Here is a 25,001-nt window from a genome sequence, read left to right as displayed (position 1 = left end):
GAACTTTTGAAAAATGTGCTGCTTTTCCCAATCATTCAGATCCATAAAGTAATGTATGTGTGCTTTTGACTTCCTTGTATACCTATCTCTGTGCTATCGTCAGAATGTTGTGAAACTTCTATTTACCGTTCTCTGTTTATGTTATAGACATGGCCTTGTTTGGATTGAATTTTTATTTTTAAACTTTTTAACATCTTTGAGGGATTTTTTGAGTATTTTGTTTTGACATTTGTAGAAGTGGTTGGGCCTCAAGAAAATATCTTTAGAAGTTTTTGAGATATTTATTGGGATTTGTAGTTTACCGATCAAAAAAATTTATTGGGATTTGTAAAAGTAGTGGGATCCACCAATAAGAATTTTTTGGGTTTTTATGAAAGTCATGTTGGATTTTGTGTTTTTTTTTGTCATGGAAACCAAGGCAAATGATTCGATAGGTTTTTTAGAGGAAAAAACATTTAGGTGTTTAAAAGATGTTTGGATTGAAAATGTAATTATTTTACTTAATAAAAAAAAAGTGTAATGATTTATTTTTTAAACAAGCATGGTCTAAGCTACTTTAAAGTAATTTTAGAAATTTGGTGAATAAGCTTTGATGCATTCTAGTTTGTTTGTCTTGTTGGCTAGACAAATTGCTAGTCATTGTTTGCAACTGTCTTCTTTTGATAATTGAATTACAGTTATCTCTTGGAGTCTTTGTTTTACATTGTTAACAAGGCTGCCATACTTGTGATTCATATATACGGTATTGTTTCTAATGCTTACAATGTTTTATCTATAATAGAATTTATATATATATACACATATAAAATATTGTCGTCTTTTTGTGCAGAAAACCTTCTCATTTGCTGTGAGGGATTCATTGATTAATGTTGGTCCTTTGAAGGACTTCTCTTATGGTTTAAGGATAAATGCAGATGCAAATGCAACTGGAGTTTCCAAACAAAGTAACTATGAACTGGTCAGTTTAGTAACTTGCTGTACACTGCATGATTAAGTGTTACACTTCCTTAAAGAAAGACTTAAGCTCATTAAAATATAAATCAGTACTAGTCAATAAAATTTTATTTTACCTAAAAAATATAAATCAAAAGCAGAACCATGCCTTCAAGCTTCAACTTTGTCATGTTTTGCTAAACGCCTTATCCAGTTAGGCTTTGGCTCAAGTGGTAATGGGTGGTGTGGCATTAGGTTAGGTCTGTGTACAATTCTTAATGAGAAAACAATAAGAGGAAAAGGATAAAAGATATACCATCCTATCTTATTGCTTGAGTGTTTCTCAGGTATGTTGTTCTGGTCATGGAAAGAATGGTGCACTATGTGTTCTTCGGCAGTCAATTCGCCCAGAAATGATTACTGAGGTTTGTCTTTTCTCTGAGTTTCCATAGGTTGTGTTACTGCCTCTGTTATTGATGATTCCTATGGAGCCCTTTGAGACGACTTTGAATCAATGTACCTTAAAACATAATCCAGCTAAATCGATAGAATAAAGTGATTTGAGTAATATTCTTATTTTGCAATGTGATAATATGAAGTGTACATTATTTGATATATTATGAGCTCTCTCAGCTATTAATATAGTAGACCTTGTAAATGTATAATACTCAGCGTAGACTTAGTAAATTACTGATGTAGGCCCATTTTCAAAAAGGATCCCTTGATTATTATATATAGCTGTGTCCTTTTCCAGGATTTTGGTGCATTAAGCACCTTTTCGAGGATGTCACATTGTCATTGATCCCATATGAGTTACCTCATATTTTGATTTCAATAGTTGTCTGTCATCAGTAAATCAAACAAAACTTACTTAAAGCTATCTTTAATCATGCTGCACTCTCTTTAATCAGATATTTTAACTTTGTTTTACAAGTACTCAATTTACTTTTGTGGTTAACAAGTTGATCCTATCCTAATTTGGTACAATTCCTTTATTTACTTAAAAATGTAAACTTTTATAAGCATAAGACACCTATAGATTTTCTTATATTAAATGTCCATTTTTAATGTGCTTAAAAGCTGTGGTAGTCATTTTTACGTCCATACCTAGTGATACATGCCCAATACCTGTATGCAGGTTGAACTACCTGGTTGCACAGGAATTTGGACTGTCTACCACAAGAACGCTCGTGGTCAACTGGCCACTGACGATAATGAGTATCATGCATATCTGATAATAAGTCTTGAGGCTCGTACAATGGTAAACCCAGTTACCTTTTCATCCTAAACAGAAATTGAACTTTTTTGCAAAATATATTTGTCGTGTCCCAACTACAAGTCTTACTTTATTTTTTCGTTATTTCCAAATAAATGCCCTCTTTCAAAGGCATAAATACTTGGTATTTGAGAATAAAAGAGTTCCAGGGCATGTTTGGTTTTGTGAAAATTTTGAGATTTTTTTAGAATTCATAAAAAAACAAATTGAGATGTATTTTGAATTGGATTTTGTGAAAGTGCATAGGAAAAGTGAGAAGTTGTTTGTATAAAAATTTGTTGAGATGTGTTTTGTATTGTGGTTGTGAAGTGGGTCCTTTGAGGGCTTCTTTTTCACAAAAACCTAGCCAAAGTCTCATGTGTAATGGCTAAATGTCCATGACTTTCTCCTTTCGATTGTAAACTCTAATTAAGTGCTTCTCATGTATACTCCCTGTGTACTTGGGCTTTGCCCACTTTTATGAATAAAACTTCTTGATTGCCTATCAAAGAAAAAAAAAAGAACTCTCATGGGTATGCTTTATTTATATCTTTAATGCATGCAAAAGCATTTAATCATATGAATGACTGATTTTCTGTCTCATCACTTTGGGAACCATCAATAAATTGATATAGTAAATATGCTTACTTCTTCTCTTCGTTAGTTGGGTGTATCCTTTTGTATACTTCCCATGTACTTGGGTTACGTCCCGCTGTGCTTATAATAAAATTTGAATTACTTGTAAACATACAGTAAATATGCCTACACGCATTTACATATGTTTGTCTATACACATACAATATTGAACTGTGTATAGGATATAGGACAGAAGAATCTACCATAATGGATGTTACAAAGAGTTAACTAGAGACCCTAAGGTTAGATACCATATCGAACAATCATTCTTACAAGCCTAACTGTTATGGCAAATAAGCTATAGATTGCAACACAAGCATATGCACACATCCACAAGGTCATTGCATTAAAGGCGCACTCGGGGTGGGGTGTTTTGCCTACTTCTATGAGTAAAATTTTTACTTGTAAAAAAAGTCTAGGGGGGCAGTTATGAATGAAATATATACAATTTTTTGAATTTTTATTTTATTTTCTCAAATTTTGGTAGCAAGATGACGGGAAAACCCTCTAAAGTGTTGTTCATTTTTTTTTTTTTTTCCTGCGGGAGAGGGAGGTGGAAGTCTTCCTTGGACCCACTTGTGTTGTGTTTACTCAGTTTTACCACTTTTCCCTTGCAATGTGTATAAGCTTTTTTATTGGGGGGATGAGTGGTGATTTTGTGTTAATCACTGTGTTAAGTTTGTCCAAGTCACAATTTGTTTCGCTTTGATGATGCTGCAATATTTGATGATTAGGTACTTGAAACGGCTGACCTTCTGACTGAAGTTACTGAAAGTGTTGACTACTTTGTGCAAGGGAGAACACTTGCTGCAGGGAATTTATTTGGAAGGTAAGTGTTTGTAATTTGTTTTTGGTGGTTCTGTTCAACTAAGTTCGTTCCCTGAGTCATCTTAAAAAAATAGTTTTAGTCGTATCTTTTCAAGTAAGATCATTACTTGAGCCACCAAAAATTATTTTAGGTTGTTCTTTCCCTTGGAATTTGATCTGTTTGCCTAGCCCGTTCATGTTAGGGGTGTATAGAAATGGGCCAAACCAGCTGTAACCGAGTCAAACCAGCTGCCGGAGTAGGGAATCAGCCGAAACCGGCAGGGAACCAGTTGGCCAGCGGCAGAAATATCCCAAAACCGATGTCGGCCAGTTTGGTTCCGGTTTGAACCTATTTTAAACCGCCGAACCGGCCGACCGGATATATATTTTTATATTTATCTTAGGTAAAATGTTGCCATTTCACTCAAGTTTAAGTGAAACAGCGTCGTTTTACACATAACGTATTAAAAAAATATATAAGTCAAATGCCATTTGGTATGGCGTTGTTTGATTTTACCTCGTCTCCTTCCACCTATCTTCTTCTTCTTCTCTCTCTCTCTCTCTCTCTCTCTCACAAACGAACAGATCAGCCACCGAGAACCGCCAGAATCAGTACTGCCAGTATTTCTCCTCCCCATCGGTTAATCCGGTCGGTTCTTACATGAAAATTACCTCCATCGGTCAGCGGTGGTTTTTGTCAAAAAACCATGCCGATATGGTCGGTTTTCACCCATAGTTCATATCTTTTTGGTTTGAGGTTCAAGTCTGTTTGTGTATTTGTGTGCTCGTGCACTTGCATACATCTACATATTATAAAATGCACAAAAGTATCATGCATTTCATCAGTGTGTTTCTTGTAATTGTTGTGTTGTTTGGGCGTAGTAATTATATTTGATAAGTTAGTCAATTTTATTAAATTTTTGCGCTTATTAATTGCTTTAGTCACTTGGTTAATAATTTGCAAGTAGGTGCAAGAAGTGAATTTCAGATTGTACCTTCTTTTGATTTGTTAGTAGTCTCACATTTTAGTTAAAAATATTATTGTGGAGAACCGCACGTTTCCTATTGTTTGTTGGAGACTTGAAAAATGATGTTGAAAACCTTTTTGGGTGTTGGGTTGGCATGAAAATTAATTGCATACATCACCACACATTCATCCAAGGGTATAGTGAATCACCCGACTTCTCAAGGAAGAAGAAAAAGAAAATCATGGCGAAGCGAAGGTTACAAAGGGTATAGTGAAGTTTTGTGGTGTTGGAGGGGTGTTTTGGATGGCATGTAATGATGCCATGGGGGGCAGAGTCGGGAAGGGGTTGCAATGGTGGGGCTGGAGTCACACTTGAGGGCAGTGGAAGGTTGCAAAGAGAAAGGGCAATTCATGCTGCAGGGGGAGCTTCTCAGTGCCCAAGATGGGGGAGACGTTTCATGCTTTGATAGGCTTTGTGGGATGGGGATTTCATTGGCAAAGGGTGGTGGGTGGCTGCAGAGAATTGAATTTGAATTGACCCAAAAGTAGGGCTGGGCCCCACCACCCTACCCCACCCCCTCCGCAAACAAAGGAGGCTTGCAGGCAGATGCCTGCACGCAATTGGGAGCCGGGTGCGGGGCGGGGCCTGGGCTGGGCTGGGCTAGGCCCAAGCCTGCCCGGGTTTTACCTCGTCCGCCATGGCCCAACCCATATATATTATATACATATATATTAAAAAAGCAATTTTCTTTAATAAAACGACGTCATTTTATCTAAGGTTTTATTTTTTAAAATAAAATTATGTAAACAATGTCATTTCAGGGGTTGAACTTAAACCTAACCCCCCCCCCCCCCCCCCCCCCCCCCCCAAAGTGCCATAGTCTCTTTCTTTCCCCTCTCTTTTTCTTTTCTCTCTGGCTCTTTCAGTCTCTCCTCCTCCTTCCTCAGCTCCTCCACTTTTTCTTCTCCTCCTTGAAGCACAAATGGCCTTGGGTTTGTTGTGTTTGGGATTTGTTTTTGTTGTTTTCTGATTTTTTGTGGATTTGTGATTTGTTGTTCTTTTTCGGTTGTTTTGGATTTTTTTGGTGTTTTTCAGTTGTTTTTTTTCATGAGTGGGGGGGGGGGGGGGGGGGACAGGGGCACCCTGTTCAGGGGGTGTGGGTAGCACCCCTACCTGAAAGTAGGTTATGTTGATTAATCTTTTCCATCCATCCCTAAAATATTTTACTTTGCAACAAACAGGGCCTTAATTTGTGGATTGTTCTTGTACATGCAATTCAGACAATTTTTTCTTTTTTCGCCACAGCTCTATTGATCTTTATTAAATTAGTAATTCTGTTGCTAATTATTAAATTAGTAATTCTGTTGCTGTTAGTTTTTGTAATTGCTAAATTGCTGCACTATGAGTTCCTTCTATTTTTATGATTGTTCGGTTATCTCCACTTTATACTGTATTTCAAATTTCAATCTATTCTCCCATTATGATTTTTAATTTATTTTTTTAAAATTGCCCCTCTTATCATGTCATGGCTTAAAAATGGTCTTAAGATATATAGATTTCCTACAATATGCCACATTGTTGTCTATTGGCCTTAGAATTATTTTTCTGTTTTATGATTAAGCTAGCAACATACTGTGCAGTATCCATAGTCCTTTGTATGAGGAATTTGTTCGTGTGATATTTGATGGGATCTATCTAAAAGGAGGAAAAAAATTAGGCATTGGCTTGGCTAAGTTAGCCAACATAATGCAGAATACAATAAAACTTATTACCTCTTTTGTGATTATTAAAGTGTGGGACTTAATTTAGTATTGGCCATCTGTCAAATATGGAATTTAAGACAAGTTATTTTGAGGAATAGAAACCATTAAAAAATGAAATTCGGGTAGTACAATGGTCTAAAATCTGAAATTTGGAAAGAAAAAAAGATTGGCAAGATAATAACAGGAGGCTCCTTTGGAAGACGGATTCGGGTGGGGTTTTGCAGGTGTTTATGGTCCGAATAATGATAATAACAGGAGGCTCCTTTGGGACGAGATTGCGGGTTTGTGTAGCTGGAGGGAGGGTCCTTGGTGTATTGGAGGCGATTTCAACATCACTCGTTTCTCGAGTGAAAGGTCGGGGGACTCCAACACGGGATCAGCCATGGCTGATTTTTCAGCCCTAATCTTCGAGCTAGACTTGATTGATCTTCCCCTAGGGGGGGGGCAACTATACTTGGTCAAATGGGAGGGCATGGTCTCGTTTGGATAGATTTATTGTCTCTCCTTCCTGGGAGACACATTTCCCCACTCTTTGTCAGAAGCGCCTCCCCAGGCTTTGCTCAGATCATTTTCCACTTTTGTTGGATTGTGGAGGTATTCAAGAGGGACGGAGATATTTCAAATTCGAGAATATGTGGCTGAAGGTGGAGGGTTTTATGGACAAAATTAGAGCTTGGTGGTCCTTCTATCAGATCTCGGGCACCCCTAGTTTTGTTTTAGCCGGAAAACTTAAAGCCTTGAAAAATGATCTGAGAACATGGAATTTGGAAACCTTTGGAAAACTAAATGACCAAAGATATACTTTTTTTCAGGAATTGCAGCTTTTCGAGGATAAGGAAGCGACTTAGGCCCTCACGGCCGAGGAGAAGGAAAGGAAAATGAGGGTGATAGCTGAGCTGGAAAAAATCACGCTTATGGAGGAGATATCCTGGAGACAAAAATCACGAGCCCTTTGGTTGAAAGAAGGGGACAAGTGCACTAAATTCTTCCATCGTGTCACCAACTCCTATAGATATCCTGGAGACAAAAATCACGAGCCCTTTGGTTGAAAGAAGGGGACAAGTGCACTAAATTCTTCCATCGTGTCACCAACTCCTATAGACGAAGCAACGCCATTGAGGTTCTACATTCCGATGGGCGGATTATCTCCAACAGGGCAGCCATCAAGGAACACATTGTTCACTTTTACGATCATCTGCTTAAAGAGCAACATTCCTGGCGACCTAAGGTAGATGGTTTGACATTTGACTCTATTGATGCATCAAGTGCAGCGTGGTTAGAAAGGCGGTTTGAAGAGGAGGAAGTTCTCAAAGTTTTAAAAGGGATGGTAAAAGACAAGGCTCCAGGCCCCGACGGTTTCACTATGGCTTTCTTTCAAGCTAGTTGGGACATCGTCAAGGAGGACATTATGAAGGTATTCCTCGAATTTCACACTTCCTTGAAATTTGAGAAAAGTCTCAATGCCTCCTTTATCGCCCTTATTCCGAAAAGGGCAGGCTCGGTAGAGGTGCAGGACTTTCGCCCCATTAGCTTGGTGAGTGGGGTTTACAAAATTATTTCCAAGGTGCTAGCCCAGCGGATGAGCACAGTTATGGGGAAGATCATATCGAAGTCCCAAAATGCCTTCGTGAAAGGGAGGCAAATTCTTGACTCCGTCTTTATTGCTAATGAATGTCTGGAAAGTCGGGTCAAAACCGGCATTCCCGGTATCTTGTGCAAGTTAGACATGGAGAAAGCTTTTGATCATGTTAACTGGGACTTCTTGATACACATAATTGGCAGGTACGGTTTTGGAGAAAGGTGGTGCCAATAGATAAAACATTGTATTACAACCGTCCGTTTTTCCGTTTTGGTGAATGGCACTCCCGAAGGCTTCTTTAATAGTTCCCGGGGCTTGCGACAAGGAGATCCCCTATCACCTCTCCTTTTCATTTTAGTGATGGATGTTTTAAGCAGAATGTTGCATAGAATGGTGGAGGGTGGTCACATCTCGGGTTTCTCAGTGGGAGGCTCCACCCACGGTAATTTCTCAATCTCTCACCTTCTCTTTGCTGATGATACTTTGGTCTTTTGCGAGCCAGATCCTGATCAGATCCGCTCCCTAAGGGCTCTATTGCTATGTTTCGAAGCTGTCTCCGGTCTCAAGGTCAATCTTGCAAAATCTAAAGTGGTTCAAGTCGGAGAGGTCGGTAATCTAAGTGAATTGGCTGGTTTGCTGGGCTGCAAGATATCATCCTTACCTATGAAATATTTAGGTCTCCCTTTAGGGGCCCCTCATAAATCCAAAACAATGTGGGATGGGGTGGTCGAGAAAATTGAATGTAAACTTGCAGGTTGGAAACGACTTTACCTATCCAAAGGTGGTAGAGCCACTCTTATTAAGAGCACTCTATCCAACCTTCCCACATATTTTCTCTCCCTTTTCCCCTTGCCTGTAGGTGTGGCGCATAGACTGGAAAAAACCTTCCGTGATTTCCTATGGGGTAGCCTGGAGGACGTGAAAAAGTTCCATTTGATCAAATGGGAAAAAGTATGCACACCCTTAACCAATGGCGGATTGGGGCTCCGCAACTTGAGAACTCACAACAGAGCATTACTTGGCAAATGGCTATGGAGATACCACAGGGAACGAGACGCCTTTTGGAGAGAAGTTATCGACAGTAAATATGGAAGCATGCGAGGTGGTTGGTGTTCCAACCTAGTGAGAGGGGCTCATGGTGTAGGTTTGTGGAAATTCATACGCAACGGTTGGGAAGCTTTTTTTTGCTAATTGCAGACTTGCGGTGGGAAGTGGCAATCAAGTTAGCTTCTGGCATGACTCTTGGTGTGGCGAGTCTGCTTTGAAGACCACTTTTCCCTCCTTGTACAGGATTGCATCTGATAAGGAGGCCACAGTTGCTGATAATTTCGACAGTTCTTCTACCTCCACCCACTGGTCAGTAAGATTCTCTCGAGCGGCACAAGACTGGGAACTGGGAGTCATTGCTGATTTTTACAGCGCGTTACAAGCATCAACTTTACATGCCGATAGAGAAGATCATCTCATTTGGTCGCCCACAGGAAATAAGCATTTCTCAGTACATTCTTTTAACAAGGTACTCTCGGCACATCCCTCCTTTGTATTCCCTTGGAAGTGCATTTAGAGGACTAAGGCTCCCTTAAAAGTGGCTTTCTTCGTATGGCTAGCATCTCATGAGAGTATTCTGACTATTGATAAATTGAGAAGACGTGGCCTCTACTTAACGGATTGGTGTTTTATGTGCAAACACAATGGTGAGACAGCAGACCACCTTCTCCTCCATTGTGAAGCTGTCACGGCTTTATGGGATGACATCTTCACAAGACTAGGCTTGGCGTGGGTAATGCCTAGAAAGATGATTGATCTTTTGGCTTGTTGGAGAGGAATCCGGGGTAAGGGCCAGATTGCAGATATTTGGAAAATGGTGCCACTTTGCCTAATGTGGTGCACATGGAACGAAAGGAACAGTCGCTGCTTTGAGGACAAGGAGCAATCTCCGGAAGGCTTTAGGGATTTTTTTTATCACACTTTAGTTCTATGGGCATCCTCTATTGTAATGAATGGCACTTCTTTTATTGAACTTTACGCTGCCCTTCGCAGCTCTTAGCCTGTAGCAAGGCTCTTTGTATACCCCCTGTGTACTCGGGCCTTGCCCTTTCCTTGTTCTAATATATCTCTTTTTACTTATCAAAAAAAAAAAAAAAAGATTGGCAAGAAGTGGGAACCATTCACCTGACCATTGTAGATTGTAGTGCTAAAAGGCCATCAGCTTTACATATTATTCATGGAATACAGTCAAGCCTTTGCATCTGAGATGTTATTGTTAATGAAAGCTTGGCATGCCAAGCCAGCCTTTGCTCTATCAATCTCCAGTGCCAAGGGGCTTGACTTTTTTTCTTAATTTACTGACATCAAATTAATGCATTGTTATCGGCTCCATCAGTATTCTGCTGTAGTAATTATATTGTGCATTGTTTTCCTGTTTCAGTAAGGGAAATTATCTTACGTGAAGATTGATATAGAGAGAAATATGAATTATCTAGTACTTTCCTCTTTCAGGCGTCGAGTTGTCCAGGTCTTTGAACGTGGTGCTCGAATTTTAGATGGTTCTTTTATGACTCAAGATCTAACTGTTGGAGTACCAAACTCTGAATCTGGTTCTGAGAGTTCCACTGTGTTGTCTGTCTCTATTGCTGATCCATATGTGTTACTGAGAATGACTGATGGAAGCATTCGGCTTCTTGTTGGAGGTATGCTTTGTCATGTTTCTTCAGTAACAGTAGTTGTGAATACTTCTAAATGTTAATGGTTCTTTGTTTAGCTCAATCTTTGTAGCAAAACATATTAAGTCATTTATTAAAAGCATTTTTTGTGGCATTTGCACTATGTTTGACAATGTTTTTCTCAAACTCTTATATTATTTTATTTGCTTATTGATATGGTTTTATTCATGATGGGTTCATGTAGATCAAAGTAATAACTGAATGTTTTGGGTCTAGCTAACTCAGTTGAAATTCCTGATTAATTTAGGATATGGGTCTAGCTTTTGTTTAACATGCCCTTTTCTTTTTGTTCTGGCTTGGCTAGGGGGACTATATTGGTATATAGAGAATTATCTATATCATCAGATGTCTGTATCTGACATATCTGTAGGAAACTTGAACATCTCAATGAGCTAAATTTTATAATTATGATTATGTTAACCGTGACATGATGTATACTATAGCAGAGTTTGATGTTTGTGTCTGTGGGAATCAGTCTATGAAATATAATGTGCTAAAGCATGCTATGGTCTTCAAGGAGGTGCTACTTGACTCATGATGATATATATGTGCAATATTTTTCCCATTCCTTTTGCTGCTAACCTATTTTTTTTTCTTTATGTGCAGATCCTTTAACTTGCACTGTTTCTGTGTACACTCCACCTTCTTTTGAGACCTCAAAGAAATTTGTATCTGCCTGTACGCTGTATCATGATAAAGGACCTGAGCCATGGCTCCGGAAGACAAGTACTGATGCATGGCTTTCTACAGGAATAAGTGAGGCAATTGATGGTGCTGATGGTGCACCACATGATCAGGGTGATATATATTGTGTTGTTTGTTATGAAAGTGGTGCACTCGAAATATTAGATGTGCCTAACTTCAATTGTGTGTTTTCTGGGGAAAAGTTCATGTCTGGGAATCCCCTCCTAGTTGATGCATTTATGCGAGAACCGGCCAAAGATATTGAAGTGACAAACAGAAGTTCCGAAGAAGTTACTGGCCAAGGCAGGAAAGAAAGTACACAGAACATGAAGGTTGTTGAGTTGGCCATGCAGAGATGGGCAGGACAGCATAGCCGTCCTTTCCTTTTTGGAATATTGAGTGATGGAACAATTCTTTGCTACCACGCATATTTATATGAAGGTGCTGAGAGTAACTCTAGAGTTGAAGATTCAGCTTCTGTACAGAATTCTGGTGGTTTAAGTAGCATCAGTGCTTCTAGACTTAGAAATTTGAGATTTGTCCGTGTCCCCTTGGACACGTATGCAAGGGAGGAGACACCAAGTGGATCGCCATGCCAAAGAATTACCATTTTCAAGAATATTGGTGGCCACCAAGGCTTGTTCCTCTCTGGATCAAGACCAGCATGGTTTATGGTATTCAGGGAGCGGCTTCGAGTTCATCCACAGGTCAGATATCTGGATCTATTTATTCTTAGAGAGGGAATAGTTGAGGCCAGCTTAAAGTATTACACTCATCATAGTTGCTCGGTATTTGACTCGGATTGGATATTTGGTGAATTTTGGGGAGAAAGAGAGAGAGAGAGAGATTTGTTGAGCTCCAGTTTCACTTACATTATATGTTTCAAGAAACTTATGCTTGGTCTCACGATATTTTCTTCTTCCATATGTAATTCTGCCATTCTATCTTTGGAATTTTAATATTGGGTTTATTCAATGACAAGAGGATGGATATGCTTTGGGGGAATTCAAGAGCTGTTTTCTCTTCTGTTTTTTTGTTTTTATCTACTCAGTGTTTGGACTTGTTAATTTAGAAGCATCCAGAAGTTTTCAGATGGTCCACAATGTGGTCCATCAGAAAAGTTCTCCTTTGGAAATTCTTTGGTACTTCAAGATCAGGATTAGGGCAAGTCTATAGACTTGTTTGATATCAATAGAAATCATCAATTTAAGTTTCTTATTCGCCTTTGACCCAAACTTTGATCACTTCAAATATGAAACCTGAATTTCAGAAGTAGAAAGCAGTATGACATGGTACTCTCTCCTTATTACAGAATGCATTTAAGAATTGTCAGCATTTATTACATATAAAAAGAAAGTTGTTAGCAGTTGATGTTTTCTGACTCTATTTTGTCTAATTTTTGTTACAAGATTATACACAGCGAAAAAAGTTGCTTGTATATTTGTATCCTTGATCATTGCCTAGATTTCAGACCAAAAAGAAAATGGATCTCTCATTTTGGTTTCGCAAATTTTGTATGTTGTTTATTGTGCTACATTTATTAAGCTCCACTTTTTCTTTGGCAGCTGTGCGATGGATGTATTGTTGCCTTCACTGTTCTCCACAATGTTAATTGCAATCATGGGCTCATATATGTTACATCACAGGTTTGGGAACAATATGGGTCCCTGCTGTAGATTATTTTTCTATTTCCTTTTCTTTCTTCTTTGAAAATCAACTCAACACATTCTTATGTTTTATGTTTGTGTTTCATCTTTATAGGGTATTTTGAAAATTTGTCAACTGCCATCTGTATCAAGCTATGACAACTATTGGCCAGTGCAAAAAGTGTGCTTATATTTTCTTTCATTTTATTTGTCATATACAAAGCCGCATTTATTAACATCAACAATTTTGCAATTGATAATTTTCATCTTTTGGTTAGATTCCACTGAAAGGCACCCCACATCAAGTCACCTACTTTGCTGAGAAGAATTTATACCCCCTTATAGTTTCAGTTCCTGTGAGTATATTTTACATCTTTCGCATGTGTCTGTGCGTGCATGGTTATCGTTTATATTTCTTTCTGTGATACTTATCATAAAAATTCTTTTGAGTAAATATTTAGATCAGTATGCTTGAGATTCTGGTATTCCATTATCAATTATCATGTCCTTTTGCCTCCTGGATCCATCAGCTTGCATCTGGCTGTCACCATAAATTGTTTTGTTGCCTATTCATACCATGAGTTGCTGAAAAGTTATTTTGCCCTCACAGCTCATGGCTTGATTAACAAATTGATAGGTGTTGTTCTTGATTTCTTCTGTTGGTTTGCCAATGGTAATGCATCATTATATTACTTACTTTTATGATCAGTAAACAAAAATGTATTCTATTACTTACTGGAAAGAAAAAGGGAGAAGAGAAGCATCATGTCGGGCATGCCGAATATATTGCATCTAGAGATCCACAGAGTAGCATTTCCTTTACTTTCTTGTTCTTTCATTTTATTTAAATTTTATTTACCGAGTAATTGTACTCATCTGTCAAATCTGACGTCTTTTGGGTTTCTTAGGTTCCATCAAGACTGAATTTGTCTTCTGTTTTTTTATTTTTATTTTTTATTTTTAATTTTTAATTTTTTAATAATGCATACTGGAAAGATAGAGAAGTTTGTACCCGTGTACATACTTAGGCGATGCCTTTTATATCAATAAAATTTTACTTTTACTTAACAAAAAAGAAGATAGAGAAGTTGGTTTATTTGAGACATCTGGACATTAGTGTGCTAGATCTGTCTTCCTCTTAAACTGATGGCTAACTAGTCTTGTGTTCATTGTTATGAAGCTTTATTCAATTGCGTTGATTTATGCTTTCCAGTGCATATTTTGCTTAATATAATTGTAAGAGTTTGTTTTTCTGGAGCTTATTTGAAGCATCTATGCAATTTCTATTTAATTTGATCAGGTTTCTAAGCCATTGAATCAAGTTCTTTCATCTCTGGTTGATCAAGAAGTTGGCCATCAGGTTGAAAATCATAATTTGGGTTCTGATGAGCAGCATCGGACTTACACAGTAGATGAATACGAGGTCCGCATTTTGGAACCAGAAAAGTCTGGTGGCCCTTGGCAAACTAAGGCTACAATTCCAATGCAGAGTTCTGAAAATGCTCTAACTGTGCGAGTGGTTACATTGTTGGTTAGTTTGTTGCTTTTTCATCTGATTTTTTTTGCCTTTTTTTTACTTTGGGGGGGGGGGGGGGGGGGATGTGGATAGGATATTATATGAATTTAGAAAAAACTAACTGGTGTCTCCTTAATTTTTTTTCTTTTCTTTTGGCCTAGAGTATGATTTTTACTTTTTCAGCTCCTCATTGCAGAATACCATTACCAAAGAGAATGAAACACTGTTGGCTATTGGGACTGCTTATGTGCAAGGGGAAGATGTCGCTGCAAGAGGACGTGTGCTCTTATTTTCTGTTGGAAAAAACACCGATAATCCCCAAAATTTGGTATTTTGTTTGGATGCTATAGACCTTTGATTGGTTGACTATATTCTTTGGAATTTGGTTGAGTTCAATTCTATGTGATGTTAGAATTTTTACCCCAGATTATCTAGCCTGTTTTAAAGCTTTCATTTCATTTGGCCCTTATTGTAGTCCTGCTATTGTATGGTTTTAATATTACCTTCCAAAAAATATCTTATTTGTTAATTTCATCATTTCTTTTCAGGTTTCAGAGGTTTACTCAAAGGAATTGAAGGGTGCTATATCTGCTTTAGCCTCTCTTCAAGGCCATTTGTTGATAGCTTCTGGTCCTAAAATAATTTTACATAATTGGACTGGTACTGAGTTGAATGGCATTGCATTTTTCGATGCTCCTCCATTATACGTCGTGAGCTTAAATATCGTACGTGTTCTCTCTCTCTTTTTTTTTTTCTCAACATCCATACCGTACATGGATATCAATCCTTGATTTTAGTATTTTTAATGGCTTGAGTTGGTGATATGGTACGAGACTGGTATTATTTAGATGTTCCCCATATGTTTGAGAATTATTTTCTGGTGAGAAAAAAAAAGAAAAGAAAAAGAAATCTGAAGGTGCCCAAGGAAAAAAAGAACCAAATAAATACGTATACATATTCTTAAACTAAAACATTCGTTGAGATGAAGATCCCAAAAAAGAGGCATCATCACCATAGATAGGAAGTACAAAAGAGAGCCACCTAGATATATCAGAATAAAAGAGAATGAAGTGTATTAGATCTACGGTTAAGGGAACACAAGCCCCCCACCCCCTGAATCTTAACTTAGGTTATTGCAGCTCTCTTCCCAAGCAATAGAAGTTCTCGTTAATATGTTATTTTCTTTCTCTTGGGGCTATAATCTTGTTGCAGGTCAAGAATTTTATCCTCCTTGGTGACATTCACAAAAGCATTTACTTTCTTAGCTGGAAGGAGCAGGGATCTCAACTTAGCTTATTAGCAAAGGATTTTGGCTCCCTTGATTGTTTTGCAACAGAGTTTTTAATTGATGGAAGTACCCTCAGCCTCATAGTTTCAGATGATCAAAAGAACATTCAGGTTAGAGCCTTCATGATGTCTGCATTTTCGCTTATACTCGGCTAGTTTGAAAGTATTGACTCAGTTTGAATATTTTGTGCCAAAACAGATATTTTATTATGCACCAAAGATGTCAGAGAGTTGGAAGGGACAGAAGCTTCTCTCGAGGGCCGAGTTTCATGTTGGTGCTCATGTGACTAAGTTCTTGCGGTTGCAGATGCTTTCCACTTCATCGGACCGGAGTGGTGCAGCTCAAGGCTCTGATAAAACCAATCGATTTGCTTTGTTGTTTGGTACCTTGGACGGCAGCATTGGTTGCATTGCACCTCTTGATGAACTCACATTTCGGAGACTGCAGTCATTACAAAGAAAGCTTGTTGATGCTGTTCCCCATGTTGCTGGCCTAAATCCAAGATCTTTCCGCCAGTTCCACACAAATGGAAAGGCTCATCGACCTGGCCCTGACAGCATAGTTGACTGTGAGCTGCTATGCAAGTAAGTTTTATCTTCCACTAAATGTTTTGATGTCTTGATTGGGATCATCTGATGTCGGTTATGAGTATCACGCTCTGATCTTCCATTGAGTGGTGCTGAAAATCCGAGTCTTCTCAACTTCAGAATACGTCAGAAATCTTGTGAAATGGCAATATATATTCGTGACCGTATTTCTGCAAATCTCCCACATGCTTTCTCTGTAGATCCTCTTTTCCCTTTTGTCAAGTGTAAATAAATGTATACTGTTATGTTATCCATATACTGTATTGAAAGCCCTAGCAACTTTGTGATATTTTCATTTTTGCCAGTTATGAGATGCTTCCATTGGAGGAACAGCTTGAAATCGCCAATCAGATTGGAACAACTCGTTCACAAATTCTCTCAAATTTGACTGACCTCTCTTTAGGAACGAGCTTCTTGTGATTTCAGCCAATCTATAGCAGGTAACAGCTTGAAGATGTTGCGTTTTAAAGACTCAGTTGAATTAGCCATTATCTGTATGAGCTAACAGAAAAAGGTGGGCAGAAGGAAGCCGAAAAGGCTGTTACTTTGTTGCAGGTCAAATGTGATACACTATTGAAGAGGTGCTCCAATCAATGAATAGGCATTTGTTTTATGTAATGAGAATCATCAAATTAAACATTATGTACATTAAATAAATGTTATGTACCATTTTAGAGAGAGAGAAGCGTGAAAGAAGCAAAAAATAGTTGTTGCTTCATTGTTGTACTTGTACATCAGTCTGAAACTTCATTTCACGATCGTTGCTCCCAGTTGATGGATATGGTAGCCAGTTTTTATTTTCTATTTTTACTTTTGGTCTCTTTTCTAATTTACTATAAAAAAAAAGATTTTTTTTTTTTAAATATATCTAATATATGTTTCTATTAAAAAACAAAAAGAAAGCCCATAATTATTACTTTTGCCTTTTTCTGTCTTTATTTTTTTGGTAGGGATGAATTATTCCATGTCCCCAAGTACTGCATGAATCCAATGCAAAGTCAAAAGTCGCATAATTCAACTTTGCAATTTAAAGAGCTAAGTTTGAGGGTTTTTTTTTTTTTTTTTGGGTTGGGGGGGGGGGTTGTGTTTGTGAGAGAGGCAAAAGCTCCATTTTTTACTGAAAGTATCACTCAGCAGAGGAAAGTGACAAATACAAAAACTAGTGCCTAATATAGAAAAGATCTCATTTATCAATTCAAACGAGGTCACAAAAAATGTCACTCTCGAAACTCCTCACCAGAAAATCTAAAATCTGACCCTTCGCACCTCCTTTGCAAAAAAATTCCAAATTCCTCTAATCTTTGTCATGATCACAACCGTAAATTCCAAATCCTCGGACAAACCAACTTCGTCCAATCTTTTACATGGGCTTTCTATCACATATTATGTTTATTTTATTTTGTGTTGTTTTGGAGGGATCAAGGGCTTTTTGTATGAAGAATAAAATGGTATGTCCTCCCTGAAGGCCAACATTGCGAGTGTCCCGGGGGCCTCATGCACGTGCATGAGATAGAATAATTCGGTCTACCACGTACATACAATGATGATGATGACACACGTGCGCACAGTTTATCAATAGGGCAAAGCTGATAGAGGACAATGATCTTCATTAGGGGAATGTTTCTAAAGTGATCCGTTTTGGGTCCATTTTTCTTTAGGGAATGTTTAACAAAAGTGGAACACAACTCTCCACATTTCTTCAAAATGACCCCCATGCGCGCAAATGCATAACCTATTCATTTATTTATTTTTTATCTATTCACTGTTTGATACTCTTTATTAAAACTTGTAATTATATTTTCTGTTACAAAAACCTGCTTTATATATACAATCCTACAAAACCGGGGGACTCTCAACGCACTCAGGTCAGCATCAAGAACAGAGATCATGTAAACTAGTGACTGCAAATTTGACATGAAAACAGCCTTTGGTCCTTTCTCCAAATGCATTGCATCTCTGATTCTCTTGCATGTATATGGGTACCCAATTGAAGCTGCGCCATGGAGGTCCGAGTCAACAACTCTATCGGCTAGGCGTACTTGCCCATGTTCGACTGACTTGGATCGGCCAGATTATTCCATTTCCATTAGTGTTTTTTTTCGTCATCTTTTGTCTTGTCGATTTCATGTCTTTTGAAAGAGGAAGAGGGAGTTTGGTCGATGTCGCTTGCGAATGCAGCCCACATGCAGGTGGATGGATGTCTTTTCTTGTAAAACTTTTCTAAAGAGACCTAGAGCACAGTAACAATAAGTGAGGTTGAAGAAAAGGGTGATATTGTCGATCATAATGCACTATTCCGTTTGTCATTCCAGAGATAATATGCATGAGATCAGGGTCTTGATTTTAGTTTTTTGGTGGTTCCACAAACAACTCCATGCCTCATTTTCTGTCTGTTCCATGCAATATATTGGTGAAGGTTTCGAATCCTAGCTATTCATTACCTCAGAGGAGTGACTCCTTTTCCAAATTACAAACTTGAAGATCTCTGTTCAGAATTTCAGATTCTGAAATCTAAGAACGAATTAGCAGTGACACGTAAATAACTAACTAGAAAAATTATGAAATAGAAATATTAACTAAAAAATTAAATTGCTTCCCCTTATTCTCTAACTATGTATAGACCACTTTCTCAAGGGTGACTGCTGCATCACTACGAGGGTGGCATTTACTGTGGAGGTAAGTGTGAAAGACTGTGTTAGAAAAGTAGTGGCATCATCACCCACTTACAAGGATGATGCAAGCAGCCCCATTTTATGGAGACTTTGGATATAAATATTGTAATCAGGTCAGTACTCTGACACGTTTCTGACCATATATCAAAGATTTAAAGCCCTAATATTGTTCATGATTTCTTCCTTCTCGAGTGATGATATTTAAGAAGCATGGCAGCATGCATGGGAGCTAGCCACCCATGCATGGAAATCATGGAATCAATTGATTATAATTTTGGTCCACATATATATATATATATATATATATATATATATACATATAAGCTGTTTTTCCCATTGTTTGCTTCCGAGCTTCATGAAATTTGGAACCCCTGACTGAGCTTTCTCGATCGCTGACCTTAGCCCCTAGACCTTGTATTCAAAGTGGCATGGGACCTAACTATGTATGTGAATCAACAGTACCACAGTAGTTAGGCAGCTCGATTCAATATTATGTATCTTTAATCATTTGTCTTTTTGGTCTGATCAGCAGCTTTTTCAACACTTACATACATATACACATACTTTAGTTAGCAAACTGAAACTCTATTTGCATGAATAAGCATGCATGCTAAGTACAGGAGGAAAAGGGGGAGGGTCTGAGGGTCTATCTCCAAATTTGCAGGCACTATAATAAGTCCTTTTTTCCACCACTCCAGTGTTTACTTTTAACCCAAATTAATAACTGGTTGATTAAAAAAAAAAAAGTATAGGTCGCATGCATGCATGCAGGATCTTCATTTTGATATCTAGCCATTTACTGTAAGACAAATGTTCACATTTGAGAGCCTGTCAACACAGTTATAAGCAACTTAGCATCAAGTGCAGGCCGGAGGTTTCCCTTCCCAAAGATTCTCGAAAAGCTAGCTCGATCTCCATCGGATAAAGCAATATTGCTGTCGAACTCCTTGTAGAATCACTGAATATGCCAGCCCCTCCGGCGGCAATTACAAAATCGATCAAGAGTGATATATATGATGCTACTTTATATATAATTAAGTTCAATTATGTTTTGATTATTGAGATTTAGCCAAGTACAAGAGAACCTAATGATGCATATATATAATTCCATTTAATAGAATTAATGACTATCATGGCCGGTTTTCTAGAAATATATTAAGGTTTTCTCTATTTCTTTATTCCAAGAGCATGATAGCATATAGCACGGTTTTCTAAATGGAAAATCTGGGTTCAAACCTTCACTACCGTATCAAAAAATTTGAGGGAAAGAAAGAGTTAAGCATATAAAATGAGTCCTAAATATTTATTAACATTGTTAGAATAATCCATAGGAACCACAATAAATACTTAAGAATCGGTCATCTCTCTTTTACTTCAGCCCTCGAGTTTATACAAGTACTTGAGTGTAATTTTCTTTCATATATAATTAAGATGATACCAATTATAAATCAATTGTTTTTTAGGCACTCTTATCAAGATGTGGGAATGTAGGATGGGATGATCATGGCTGCCTATTCATTTTCCGACAAGTAAGCAAGTTAATCGGCCGCTGCCCTTCCATTGGTAGGCAAAAGCTAAGCCAAAAGTAAAAAGAGAAGTAGTACCTTTGGAGATCATCAAGTGAAAGTGTGAACCCTCACCTTCTCTCTCTCTCTCTCTCTCTCTCTCTCTCTCTCTCTCTCTCTCTCTCTCTCTCTCTAACATGATATCACTAATCTTCATTCTCTTAATCTTTCTCTTCCCCCATCCCCTTGACCAATTGATCATGACCCGAAAATCCACTAACCATGTGGTATGAATGAGCAAGCTAGCTAGTGGGATTTTCTCTATATTCCAGGCCATGCACCACCCAAAAATAATGCATCGTCCTTCTCCTGTATGGCATGCTACCCCCATGTTATATGTCTTGCAAAATCTCCTCCACATCTTGTCTCAGCTTCTAAGTCAACCGGCCCTGAGCTACCTTTGCTCAACTTCAAGCAAATTGCTATCTGCCTAATTTCCAATTTCGGATTTGCAGGACCTTAAATTAGCTCGAGATTAGAATTAAAGTAGATTATTCTCAGAAAAACAGGCCCTGAGTAGATTTTTGTAGCTTCTAGAGGGCAAAGATTCAAGTCTGTATAAATTGCACAAATGAAGGGCAATAATTACAATTTCTACAATAAGGATGCCATGGGAGAGAGAATTTTCACGTGCTTGAACAATTTATAAATTCACCACTAGAGAGTCGGAGGATCGCAGACACGTACAAGAGGGATCAAGACAATGGATCGTTGAACAAGGGCCTTTATACCAATGAAGAGTGAAGACAGACCTAAATTCTAAGAAATATAGTACTGCTAATCTCTCAAATGAAGTTTTATGAAATCAATATTAGTTTCTAACTCTTTTTTTCTGCATCGAAAGCTTCTTCATTCAGTACTTTGAGTAAAGAATTCTTATGCCAATTACTAATACAAACAAAAGAAACAAAATTCCGAGAGAAAATCAATCCTTTAGAGATCAAAAGGGAAAATGCCAATGATGATGTGGACCTCCTTTTTTTGGGCATGATGTGGCCCGCCTTCATTTAGACAAAAACAGCATCTAAGAAAAAGTGTTTTTCTGCGCATCCAAACACCCCAGAAAAGATTTCTCCTACCAACTGCGATGGTAATTTGTTGCTAGAAAATAAGAAGAAAAAACAGTAAATTATTGTAATTTACCGAAAAGCATGACGTAGATAGATCAGCTAATTTGAAGGTTCTACTTCTACTCTTTTCTTGAGCGTTTGAAGCCCCAATCACAAAAGTTCCACATTAAATATATCAATCACAACCTCTTCACTCTCTCTGATCATCAATACATGTGGGTGTGGCACTTCTTGCTCAGCCCTCTCTCTCTCTCTCTCTCTCTCTCTCTCTCTCTCTCTCTCTGTGATGCTTCTATTATTATTAGTTTAGAGTCTTTAGATTATGCGTATTAATGCTCTCAAAGCATCCTGGCCACGAGCCTAACACCTTCATCTTCGACCTCCTCTTTTATCCTTGGCTCTGCAACTAGATCTCACTCTTGAATTATCTGATCTCTACTTCCTTACGAAGCCAAAAGAAAACCACACGGCCAGCTTCCACTTTTTCTTCTTCTTATTCTTCTTTGCTAATTAAGTTTGATTGTTCTCCTTTTTTTCACTTCATATTCGCTATATATAACTTATACTATATAATCATGGCTTTTGAAACTTGGCTTGTTAAGGTAAAGACGGCGATATCTCATAGTTTTGACGTGGTGCGACCCGCCGCCCCGAACCCAAAACGGATAAAGAAGTCCAACGTCGGCGTGATAGCCTTCGAGATCGCCGGCCTCATGTCCAAGCTACTCCACCTATGGCAATCCCTCTCAGAAAAGAACATAGTCCGCCTCCGCAACGAGACTGTCTCTGAACTCGAAGGAGTCTACAAGATTGTCTGTGACGACGAGGCTTTCCTCCTCGGCCTCGCGTGCGCGGAGTTGGCCGAGAATCTAAGACTTGTCGCGAAGTCAGTATCCAGAATATGCACAAAATGCCAGGACCCGAGTGTCTGGTGCTTTGAGCGCTTGTTCGATGAGTTCGCCAACTCGGGTCGCGACCCCCATGGTTGGGTTCTGAGCTTGAAAGAAATGGAAGCTAGAATCAAGAAGATGGACAGATACGTCACCGTCACGTGCACACTATATCGAGAAATGGAAGAGCTTTCTGTCATGGAAAGTGGGCTAAGTAAATCGTTGAAGTGCAAGGAAAATGAATCATCGATTTCCGAGCATCAGCAAAAGATTTTCTGGCAAAGACAAGAAGTTAAGTATCTTAAAGAAAGATCAATCTGGAATCGTAGCTTTGATGCCGTTGCTTCCATGCTCGCACGGTCTACTTTCACGATCCTGGCAAGGATTAAACTTGTTTTTGGCATAGGAGGATCATGTCCACAGTCTCTGACTCGCAGCCTCTCAGCGTCGGCCGCTGTACACCCGGATCACATTCCCAGTTCTTGTCTCTTCGTGTCAGGGCAATCCATGAAAAGCTCGAGACTTGAGGAAAAGAAAGACTTGGCTGATGGGTTTTTCGAGTCCAATTCTAAGCTCCTAAAACCCCCAGAAACTACTCTAGGCGCTGCAGCATTAGCACTGCACTATGCGAATTTGATCATAGTGATGGAGAAGATGATCAAGTCGCCACAATTGGTCGGCGTGGATGCGAGGGATGATCTTTATGCGATGCTACCAAGTAGTATAAGATCGTTGCTGAGGGCCAGGTTGAAGGGGTCCGCAGGGTTTCCAGCCAGTGATCCGGTGCTTGCTGGGGAGTGGAGAGAGGCTTTGGGAAGGATTTTGGGGTGGTTGTCACCATTAGCATATAATATGATAAAATGGCAAAGCGAAAGGAGCTTTGAGCAGCAAAATTTGGTGCCCAGAACGAATGTGCTGCTTCTGCAGACGCTATATTTCGCCAACAAGGAGAAGACCGAGGCTGCAATTTCTGAGCTGTTAGTGGGATTAAATTACATTTGGAGGTTCGAGAGGGAAATGACTGCCAAGGCCTTGTTTCAATGCAGTACCAACCTCAATGGGATTTTGAATGTTAAGATTTCCAGCTAAGGGGATGGTTTTGCAACTTTTTTCTTTCTTTTTTTCTCTGGGGCATCTAATCGAAGATCATCATGCATGATTGATCATTATAGTTTTAAGCTGAGTTTCAGTTTGATCTTTGAGGGTCTGTTTTACTTCTTACCATGATCTGTATAAGATAATAAACCATATATATGATTTTGAGTAATCTAAACAACGCAAGGGCTTTCAACATCAGAAGAAGCTCTAGCCGGCCGAGGAATGTGAGTTTTTACTCTTCAGTCATCTTTACCTTCATAACAATCCTTTTGGTTTATGAGAAAACAAAGGAAAATGGAAAAGAAAACAAATATGGTTTATCTATTTTAGTCATTAAACTTAAGACTGCTATAATTCAAAATAGCAACCCGAAGTCAAAGCCAAGAAATGCTATGTACCTTCAATGTTATTATAAGTTGATCTTATGCATTAATGTTGAAGCATATATGTAGCATTTGTATGTGACATATGATTGTTATTCAGTCATTATGAAGCTGTCTAAAAGATGTGTATTGATATAATTGAAATCAAAAGATGCCTCTAATGCAAATGCCTTTTCTTTCATGCTTATCATTTGAATGACTAATTAATAATTATTCTGTATTATTTCCATCATTTTACATTATTTGAATGACTAGCAGTTTTTCCGAATCACTTGATACATGGTTAACTCCCCTGACGTGGTTCCAAAGGGCCCTACCTGGGTGTGTTCCACGGAATCATTTCAAAATGATACCTTTTTTTCAGTTTTTGTACAAGAACAACTTGAAGTACTTAACAATATGAGCCAGTCTTTCATTTGCATCAATTGAAAGCATCACAGGGCACGTAAAACCCCTGGAAGGTGTACAATGTAATGTGTTCTTTCATGATTTGTAGCATATCATCGTCGTTGCTATGCTCTTTATTCTTCTACATGCTTTGATGAACTTGCTGTAGTAACTGGAATTTCAGTCAATACAAGTACCGCCTCTCTCTTCGCTTTTGGCAACAAAATGATGCCAGTTGCCTCTCAAATGATTTGAACTGGATACGAGTTTACCAAGCTCCGGTAGCAACTTATGTTCCTCTCTACATTATTAATGCTTTTAATTTAATTGTGAATGGATCTGCTTCTATACGCAATTGTTTGGGAATAATAGCCGGTGAAATCTTCATCTTTCTCTGGTGGTTTTAACCAGCCAGGCTTATTGACTCCGTGGATTGCTGGTGGTCCGACTCAGCGGGGTACTTGCCCTTTAGCATATGACTATCAGCATCGTGGATATCATATCCACCTCATAATTCACTTACCCAGCTACAGCATATGGGAATTATCCTC

General features: G+C 38.5%; 2 protein-coding genes across 4 annotated transcripts in view; both read left to right on the top strand.

Annotated features, from left to right (window-relative positions):
- The window catches only part of LOC122307008 (cleavage and polyadenylation specificity factor subunit 1), a 38,139-nt gene extending 20,944 nt beyond the window's left edge, over window positions 1–17,195 (top strand). For all 3 annotated transcript variants that reach the window (XM_043119607.1, XM_043119608.1, XM_043119609.1), the window contains 15 exons: window positions 830–958; window positions 1,281–1,358; window positions 2,072–2,194; window positions 3,559–3,653; window positions 10,441–10,631; window positions 11,271–12,055; window positions 12,914–12,994; window positions 13,110–13,175; window positions 13,273–13,350; window positions 14,295–14,525; window positions 14,707–14,838; window positions 15,059–15,235; window positions 15,723–15,908; window positions 15,997–16,382; window positions 16,691–17,195. In XM_043119607.1, the coding sequence (XP_042975541.1) occupies window positions 830–958; window positions 1,281–1,358; window positions 2,072–2,194; window positions 3,559–3,653; window positions 10,441–10,631; window positions 11,271–12,055; window positions 12,914–12,994; window positions 13,110–13,175; window positions 13,273–13,350; window positions 14,295–14,525; window positions 14,707–14,838; window positions 15,059–15,235; window positions 15,723–15,908; window positions 15,997–16,382; window positions 16,691–16,805 (2,853 nt within the window). In that variant the 3' untranslated portion in view covers window positions 16,806–17,195. The remainder of the gene's footprint in view (window positions 1–829; window positions 959–1,280; window positions 1,359–2,071; window positions 2,195–3,558; window positions 3,654–10,440; window positions 10,632–11,270; window positions 12,056–12,913; window positions 12,995–13,109; window positions 13,176–13,272; window positions 13,351–14,294; window positions 14,526–14,706; window positions 14,839–15,058; window positions 15,236–15,722; window positions 15,909–15,996; window positions 16,383–16,690) is intronic.
- Window positions 17,196–21,854: 4,659 nt separating this feature from the next.
- On the top strand, window positions 21,855–23,875 carry LOC122307177 (protein PSK SIMULATOR 1-like). Its single transcript, XM_043119869.1, has one exon. The coding sequence runs from the start codon at window positions 22,268–22,270 to the stop codon at window positions 23,669–23,671; it is 1,404 nt and encodes a 467-aa protein (XP_042975803.1). The 5' UTR covers window positions 21,855–22,267; the 3' UTR covers window positions 23,672–23,875.
- Window positions 23,876–25,001: the final 1,126 nt, after the last annotated feature.

This window comes from Carya illinoinensis, chromosome 4, assembly GCF_018687715.1.
Source record: "Carya illinoinensis cultivar Pawnee chromosome 4, C.illinoinensisPawnee_v1, whole genome shotgun sequence".
NCBI classification, from domain to species: Eukaryota; Viridiplantae; Streptophyta; class Magnoliopsida; order Fagales; family Juglandaceae; genus Carya; species Carya illinoinensis.
Note: the sequence above shows the minus strand (reverse complement) of the source record. Positions and strands in the feature narration are given on the sequence as shown.

Coding starts and splice junctions, on each gene's coding strand:
- LOC122307177 (XM_043119869.1), top strand. CDS start 22,268: ATGGCTTTTGAAACTTGGCTTGTTAAGGTAAAGACGGCGATATCTCAT.